This window comes from Nematostella vectensis, chromosome 12 (assembly GCF_932526225.1).
Source record: "Nematostella vectensis chromosome 12, jaNemVect1.1, whole genome shotgun sequence".
NCBI classification, from domain to species: domain Eukaryota; kingdom Metazoa; phylum Cnidaria; class Anthozoa; order Actiniaria; family Edwardsiidae; genus Nematostella; species Nematostella vectensis.
In genome coordinates this window covers 6,444,915-6,453,923 of record NC_064045.1, presented here as the reverse complement: position 1 = coordinate 6,453,923, position 9,009 = coordinate 6,444,915, and the positions used below count along the sequence as shown (strand labels likewise).

The 9,009-nt window shown below is 39.2% G+C and overlaps 2 protein-coding genes across 2 annotated transcripts in view; one reads left to right on the top strand and one right to left on the bottom strand.

The window, feature by feature from the left end:
* Window positions 1–546: 546 nt before the first annotated feature.
* Window positions 547–4,263, bottom strand: LOC5508311 (UPF0193 protein EVG1). The gene is made up of 6 exons (XM_001628854.3): window positions 4,149–4,263; window positions 3,628–3,690; window positions 3,085–3,279; window positions 2,246–2,386; window positions 1,719–1,819; window positions 547–1,339 (listed from the first exon to the last, which is right to left on the bottom strand). The coding sequence occupies exons 1-6, from the start codon at window positions 4,237–4,239 to the stop codon at window positions 1,244–1,246; spliced, it is 687 nt and encodes a 228-aa protein (XP_001628904.1). The 5' UTR covers window positions 4,240–4,263; the 3' UTR covers window positions 547–1,243.
* Window positions 4,264–4,484: 221 nt separating this feature from the next.
* LOC5508305 (WD repeat-containing protein 90) overlaps window positions 4,485–9,009 on the top strand; it is a 39,503-nt gene continuing 34,978 nt past the window's right edge. Inside the window, exons 1-6 of the mRNA XM_032377084.2 lie at window positions 4,485–4,562; window positions 4,945–5,036; window positions 5,855–6,173; window positions 6,926–7,353; window positions 7,642–7,707; window positions 8,567–8,704. Of these exons, the coding sequence (XP_032232975.1) occupies window positions 4,553–4,562; window positions 4,945–5,036; window positions 5,855–6,173; window positions 6,926–7,353; window positions 7,642–7,707; window positions 8,567–8,704 (1,053 nt within the window). The 5' untranslated portion in view covers window positions 4,485–4,552. The remainder of the gene's footprint in view (window positions 4,563–4,944; window positions 5,037–5,854; window positions 6,174–6,925; window positions 7,354–7,641; window positions 7,708–8,566; window positions 8,705–9,009) is intronic.

The window sequence follows — 9,009 nt, the reverse complement described above, 5'->3', positions numbered from 1 at the left end:
TGCAATGCATACGTTCTTGACAATTCTTGTATTACTAAATACGACAATTAGCTAAATACGCATGGGAGTCGATGTGTGATCCCACATCCTAAAATAATAGAAATGTTACAAAGTATGGACAATTCTTATTTGGACACAATTAGCCAGCCCACATGGTGCGGAATGGTTCGTCTACTGGCTCTTCACTTTTGTTCTCCTGAGTTCAGGTGTGTCTGATTCAGGTGTGTCTGATTATTTCGCTCTGCATTGGGGATAACAGGGTCGTAGCAGGGGGTGGGGCACCTTGGGGCAAGTGCCCCAATATTTTTTAAAATTATAAGGAAATAACCAGAAGGGGCGTGGCTGTGCTTCCAAACATTTTCTTAATGTTTCTGCATTGTGCCTCCCCCCGAATATTTCGAGGCCTGCTACGGAAATGGATAACCAACCCTTACTTAGTTCTGAATGATTATGTGAACTGCAGTGAAGGTTATGGTTAGTGAAGGTTATGGTTAATCGCTGATTAGTACTGTGGCATCAGCCTTTTTCGGGCTGACAAACAACATCTTTACCAAGTATAATCATTGTTTAATTCACTTTTTATACTAGTAAATACTCAAAAAAGGTGTTTCCACACTATACAGTTCTTCCTACAGGTACAAATGCTATCTAATACTATTCTCTGCAATACTGTTCTCTTCGGTAATACTTCAAATGTCGCTTGAGATCATAAGTAACTAAAACAGTTGAGCATGAGTATTTTTGCGCGCAACTCATTTCCCACAGTCAGATTAGACTTCTCATGCACTTTTACTTTGCGCACATTAAGTTTTTACAGTTGTATAGGCCATAATAATACAGCTTTTATGACGTTTTGTGCTTAGTAAAATTTGGGAAAACAAAATGGGGAATAATTCCACAGTATTTTACAGTATACAAGATTCTTTTCATTGGAAACTCGTGATAAAAAGTAAAAAATGGACTATGTGGGCTGTGTCTCTGTGAAGATGACGTATGGTACAACTAGGGGGACCTGCCCTCTCTCCTCTCCTGTCCATAGACAGTGGAATTAGGAGGTAAAGGAGAACAAGGGAACGTTAGGTTTATAAAAGTTTGCTTATGACAATTTACTAATACAAGCAGCTTAAATAGTACACCCATCCAAATATATATATATATATATTTTGCAAAAGTGTCCACTGATAGTTATATAAGTCATTTTGTCATTCATGTACATATGCTTTGTGTGTTGTGTCAAGCCGGGCTATGATTCAGGGCCGGGTGACTCATTTTGCTCTTTGATAGCTACATCCAGCTCTTGGCTCCTTTTCTTGTCAATCAATTCAAGTTCTCTGATTTTCTACCGGGATGAAAAAATATATATTTGTTAATTTAATGGATTGTTAATGAACAAGGGCAATAGGGGCCCTGCTTTTGCTGTCACATTGTCTGCGTTTGCCTGGGTGTTATTGAGGTTTTCAGGTAAGGGTCCAGGATTCAATTAGAGGGGCTACTATTTCAATAAGGGAGGATGCTTGCATTAATTTTTTTTTAATTTTATGTCTTCATATATTAAAAGTAATAAATCAGATGGAATGGGCTTCATTTAGTAATTTCTTCCAGTATCTGAGTTTGCATTCAGTATGGCATTTTATTGGGGTTGGATATTTATTACTTTCAATTATATTACTAATAGTCATTATTATCATTGCCATCAGGGGGAGGGTCACTTAATGTACCTGAGAGATTTCTGTATTGATGACTGTCCTGTATTTCTTGCCTTGACCTAATGATTCCATTTCTTCCAAGAACTGTTTTCTTTCCTCAATCTCTTGGAGCACTGTTGAAAGGGGAAAGGAATTGTGTAAGGTCTTTTCTGATTTTACAGCAGCTAAATATATTTGGCACCCAACTATATGTGAAGACAATTCCTCATGCCCCAGACCCCATTCATATATATCTGTTTTCGTTTAAAAAAAGCAACCTTTTTGTTAAGGGGGTATTTTCCACATGTAAATGGGAAAACAATTACTGCAAACTGAACAATTTAAGAAACTCAGTCCAGAGTAGGACAATTTGGAAACAATGCCTTTTTGGTGCAGTGTGGATGTACAAAAATCGAAAGCTTTGCTTATGCGATGTAAACAAGCGAACAAGCAATGTAAACAAGCAGATCCATAGGGTTTATCTTTTCTGATTTTTTTTTGTGGGGACAGGTTGCATTTTCAAATGAAATGGATACATAAATGGAGAAAGGGTCACATACCTTCATCAAATCTATCGACTTCAACTTCCTCCATCGATTTAGATGCAGGTTTTGCTGGTTTCTTCATGCCAATCTCTTTTCCATGTTCACCATATGCCATCACATTTTGGAGTTTTCTCTTTTCCTCAGTAGAAATATATTCTGTTGATAGGAAAATTTGACCCATTGCAAAATGTAGTAGCAACCCAACCAAGATTGAAATATGATCATATATATAAAAAGGAGCCCTTTTATTCCCACACAGATTAAAGGGATCAGACAAACAATCACCCAAAGCGTAATATTATTTGACAGACCAATGGTACCAAAGGCTTTGCTTTGCAAGCCAGAGAACTGGGGTTTCAGTCTTACTCAGGTCAGTCTGAAACAATAATGCAAAGTAAAAACCTGGTTTTCTGTATTGGGACTGTGAATCCCTTGTCTTTTAGGATTTATGGACGTTAAGCCTGTTAAGCCCATTAAGCTTCAAAGAAACAATGGGCAAACAAGCCTGTGTTTCCATCTTCAGTAGATGGAACTCAGGGGTTTCATTAGGCCCCAGCGGCCGGGGGAAGCACCAGCTATTTACCACCGAGCACTGGCTACTTTTTTAAAATAAGTCGACTTAAGTTTTATTTGAACTAAAAAGGTAAAATGACTTCCACCACCTACTTATCAATCTCCATCACCTACTCTGAAAGTTAATGAAAGCCCTGTAACTAACACTTGCATGAATGTAAACTGTGTAGTTAACCAAATCTCTATCTCCTTGTGATGTTAGTTTTTGCTGTAAATAAATACTAGCACTTCCTTATTTTTCACATTTGAACCCAGTTGCCTTCTTTGCTTCAGAAACTTACTTGTTGGTGCCGGTCTATAAGGCTCCTCCCCTGTATCATGCAACACTTCAATCACTTCTTTGCTTCTCTTTCCCCCTGATAGATGTCGAGCATTCATGACTTTAGGGAGAGGCTTCTTGGCTGCTGAGGTCTGTCGTGGTCTCTGTCCTTGTTGGCTTGTTGTAGGATTTACTGAGACCGGTAAAGACTGACCCTCTAAAAAAATAAATTTTCATTAAAAACAGTTAGACTGGAGTAGTTATGAAGAAGGCGTATTTCGCTGAGAGAGAGGATTGGCTGAGGGGGGTGTGCAGTCATAGGTATCATATGGAGAAAGCATAGTATTTAAAGATTCCTAATAAGAAATGACCCACTTTTTGGCCGCCAAGGGGGGAATGTGCTTCCACCCAGTGGGCCTCCCTGTGTAAGTGCCTTGTACATATTAAATTTACATGTTATTCTTTGGCCTATACAGTAACTCAATCACTTGTGTGAAAAGCTGATCGCCTGAACACTGTTTTATAGTGTTAGGGCAATCAAATGGAAACTAGCTCTTTAACATACTTGTCATTTTGTCACTCAATTGTCGCCTTTGGAAATTTGTCAACTTTGATTCCTCCATCATAACTGAAATAAAAATAAACGTCTGTAAACAATGAAAATCAACAATGGCAATTACTGATAATGACATTAATAAAAACAACTTTGTGAATATACTTTTCAGCTTTTACTCTTTAACTGCGTACTAAACTGCTTTCCTTGAGAGATATCTCAATTACCACATACATTAATTAAATTATAGGGTAAAACTTATTAAAAATACAAAGACATCTTAAAACCAAATTAAAGACAAAACCTTAAAACCCCAAAAGCTGTGGTCATTGAAAATACCATACATTCCGTCATCCCATCAATATTATGGGTAAATTGTATTTACCTTATTTTAGTCTTCAGAATAAAAACAATGTAAGCTTACTTGAGTAATTCGAATTTCCTTACTTGACTATTTGCATATAGCCTTTCATTCGTAAAGAATACAAGATCTTAACTTATCACGACTATCCCTGCCATTTTTAACATCTAACCTTTTAGTAACTGCTGGGTTTCCTTGCTCATTGGCGCCGGTTGAGTGCTCCAAATACCTCCTTTCGCAACTGGTTGTCGTTTCGCCGCCATTTTGTTTGTTAGTATCCAAGGCAGGTTTCGCCACAGGAAACCCATCTTTATATTCAAATTCATCAAATTCTTTATATTCAAATTCATCTTTATATTTTTTTGCCAAAAAGAAAACAAAATATTCCAAGATCATCTACTTATCATTTTTAAACAAGAAAATAGTTTTAATGTAACTTTCCATTTTTCTACCCTTTGGTTATTTTCATTTTAAAATGACTTGGGGTACCTGTGTTTTCGGAGCTGGGCATGCGCAAAGGATCTATCTTCGAAAAAAATGGCGGGAGCAAAATAACGCGCGGACCAAATCACTATAATGTCAAAATGTGAGTAGACAACGTAGAATTTGTACTTTTTCTATATAGCCCAGGTATTATCTTTCTTATTATCTGTCTTAATGTTGTGTTTCCGTCTTCGTTAACCGTTTCGGTTGTTGATATGGGATTTGGATGTGATGTGATGTATGCGAAATACAGTAGTGTGAAAGAAAGTGTGATAATAGATTCAAGGAAAATTCTATAGTTACTTATCCAATCTAGTTCTCTGCATCATGAACAAGTCACTTCAAAAACACAATCCAGCCCCCTAGACTGCAAACGTCCCCCCCCCCCCCTTCACTGCAGTAAGTTTATATTGCTCAGAAGAATATGTCAAACTCTGTGACGAGGAGTGGATTGACTTGGTGAACTCTTCCTTAACTCTATCCAGTGTGGCAGCACCCCTATGTTAACGTCTTCAAGCACTATGACATTGGAGGATGGAAAAGGTGTTCAAAGGAAGGAGATGTATCAACCATTATGGTAAGCTTAAGTAATGTTCATATTTTTAAAAGTGATGATAAAATAAAAACAGGATACTAGAAACATTAAAATAATATTAAAATATTGAAATAACAGATTTGAATCAAGGAAAGCAAAAAAATCTGAAAGTTTGGGTACTATGACATTGGATGCAGGGCCGTAGCAGGCCTCAAAATATAGGGGGGGGGGCACAATACAGAAACATAAGAAAATATTTAGGGCACAGCCACGCCCCTACTGGTCATTTCCTTATAATTTTTGAAGATATTGGGAAGCATGTGCCCCCAGTGCCCCACCCACTACTACGGCCCTGCGTTATATGTAATTGGATGGCAAAAAGGCAGAAAGAATGAATGTCACGATATACATGTAATGGGATGGCAATAAGGCAGAAAGAATGAATTTTACGTTACAGGGCTGTAGTAAGCCTTGAATCACAGCCATCCCCTACTGGTCATATTGTGGGGGGGGGGGGGGGCACGTGCCCCCCCTGCTTTGGCCCTGGGATGATAGGAGATGTATCAACCAATAAGGGTGAATATTGTTTAAATTTTGAAAAGTGATGATAGAAAGACAGGATGCTAGATATAATGAAATAATGGACAAGAATAGCAAGAAATCTGAAAGTTGTGGTATAGATTTTCTTTTTTGGGGGTGGAGGTGGAAAAGGAGGGGGGGAGAATAGCCTGGATTTGCTGAGAGGGGGTGCATAGGTATAACATAAAATGTCCAAGAATTGTAAATTGTTCAATAAGATAAATTCCACCTCACCCCCTCCCATCTCACAAGCATCTTATGGTCAAATTCTATGATTTCAGGACAAACAGACCAAGGGTACTGTATACAGGATTATTGGCTCCATCCCAGCTGGTAACTACATTCAGTTTCCATGCACCAGCTCCCAGACACTAGGGCTGACAGGTCGATACATCTACTTCATGTTCAAACCCATTCCCACAAAGTACTTTGTGGTTCACTTGGATGTTGCGACGGAGGATGGTTTGGCTGTAAGAGTGTCTTTCTCCAACCTCTTCAAGGAGTTCAAGTCAACATCCACATGGCTCCAGTTTCCATTTGTCTCTAATCCATCGCCTAACTCTGTTGAGGCAGTTACCTCCTCTAAGGCTTCAGTATCAAGTAAGACTCACAAGACAATCTGCTCATATTAAAACAGCATTGATGGGTTATAGCCAAATTCATTGTTGCGTGACCTCTTTAAATCCAAAATCCTTGTCTCATTTGGCAGTAGTGCATTTTCAATCAACCCTCTAAACTGATCAATGGCTTTCATGTTTTTCACTGAGTCCCGTCATTAAACATTTGCCCACAGGGGTTTCATTAGGCCCCGGCGGCCGGCGGAAGTGCCAGCTATTTTCCACTGAGCTCTAGCTTTTTTTTTTAAGTTGACTTCAGTTTTATTTGAACTAAAAAGGTAAAATGACTTCCACCCCCTACTTATCAATCTCAGCCACCTACTTTGAAAGTTAATGAAAGCCCTGGCACACATCAAGACAATTTATTGGTCACAAATCACATGCTATTCCCAGATGAGAAATAGCAATTCTTGGCAGTAGAACAGCCAAAACCTCAGTTATAAGGTAGGTTTAGACATTCATGGGTATTTTCAGGGACTACATACAGTAAGCATCTTACTCATTGCATTAATAAAGCAGAAGGAATCTTCTTATTCATGATATGTAGGGAATGGGAATGGGAATGGGAATGTTTGGGCATTATTCAAACCTTCACTTTGACAAATCATGTTATGTCCTCACATCCCACCTTCCGCACTCTCTAGTTCTCGTAGTTAAATAAAAATAGCCGACAAAAAGTGGGCCAGGGAGGGGTCATAGCTCCAGCCCTAAATATAGTGTTTTTGATTTACACAGCTCTTGTTGGTACAGCACCCTCGTCAACTCGCTGGACCATCCTTATGCTTGATCTCCAGTACATCCTCTCCATCTACCTCAACCGCACCTACTCCTACCTCAAGACCATACGTCTGTGCGCCAACATGTTTGTCAAGGGTGTGTACACAAGCGACATGGTGTACCAGCCCGGGATCAGTCCATCTGAAGCCCGGAAGCTTGGACTAGCGGGGGTGACTCCTATGCCAAAAGAGATGGCGTTGCATGTTCCTAAGGGTGGTGACTGGAGTGAATTGTACGATCACATCAAGTTCCCCCCTGATGGTCAGCTAACTAGATTAGGTGTGATGACTAGTCTCAGGGGGAGGCAAGATGTGGCTGGAGCTGAGAAGGGTGGAGTGGGTGATATCCCCTCAAGTGCACCACAAGATGTTAATGCAAAAAGCAAGGTAATATAATGTCCTTTAAATTTCTACCATTTGCCTGTTAGTCTGTTCTGTTTGGAACGAATCCAAGTAGCAGGTTGAATGAAGCCAGTATTTCCTTCTTGTTACTATAATTACAAAGCCTTGAAATAGTACAACTCGAACAGTCATTAGTGGCAGACAAGGGACAGAGCTCCTTGCTTACATTTAAATGGAGAATAAAATGTTTAGGCAATGTTTTGGGTTTTTTTTGCAATTACCTAAAAATCCAACCCTGACACCCTGTTTGATAAAGACTTATTCATGTTCCAGCGAGCAGTGGCTTCTAGAGTTGCTCTAGTTGAAAGATTGAGTCCCCAGAAGCAACTCAGCACTAGGGTAATTATGCTTTACACCACCATTGTCATCACCATACATAGTCAGCATGATTATCATCTTCATTATCACCATTATTGTCATCAGCATATTTATCAGTAGTACAGCATTTTAACTATCCTCCATCCATCCATCATTATCATCATTGTCACCATCATCATTATTCATTATCATTATCCAAACACTATCATCATCACCACTACCTTTATTATTGCCATCATTATCATCATTGTCACCACCATAATCATCAATTTTAATTATCTAACCACCATCATCATCACCACCACCATTCTTATTGCCATCATGATCTTCATTGTCACCATCATCATCATCGATATAATTATCTAACCACCATCATCATCACCACCACCATTCTTATTGCCATCATGATCATCATTGTCACCATCATCATCATTATCATTATCCAACAATTCCCCAACCATGACAATAACAACAAAGTCACAGAGACACTGCTTGCACTTTTGGCCTAATGAAAAATAGATGTGCTTACAAATATAGGAACTAAAGACAAACTGAACACACTACCTCATGCTTTAGAATATAAGAGCTATGAACTATTTACACAACCCCATATATGGGAGCTAATGTCAATTGCAGAGCTGTCAAGGTTAGGCAATTATCACCTTTAAGCCGGAACTCTGTGAAGGAGGGGACATCATCATCACCACCATTCTCATTGCCATTGTTTAACCAGCATAATTTTCATCATTACCAACAGCGTCATCATCATCACTTTTAACATTTTCATATTCATAGGTCACATTATTCATGTGACATTTTATCTGTAGTCATAATTTGACCCACCCCACACCGCACACTCTAATTCGATGTTATGTTACAGAGGCGTCGTGTTATCCCCACCTCACTTCCAGCTGTAGCAGTTGTCAATCAGAAGTCTGATGACCAGTCAGATGTACATGTATATCCCCCAACAAAACAAAGATTTCAAGCTGCAAAGGAAAATATACCTAGGTGCCAGGTAAAGGGCTGTTAATTGCTCAGTTGAGTCTAGATACAGTGCCGGTAATTGCTCAGTTGAGGCTAGATACAGTGCCGGTAATTGCTATGTTAAGGCTAGGTACAGTGCCGGTAATTGCTATGTTAAGGCTAGGTACAGTGCCGGTAATTGCTCTGTTGAGGCTAGATACAGTGCCGGTAATTGCTCAGTTGAGGCTAGATACAGTGCCGGTAATTGCTCAGTTGAGTCTAGATACAGTGCCGGTAATTGCTCAGTTTAGTCTAGATACAGTGCCGGTAATTGCTCAGTTGAGTCTAGATACAGTG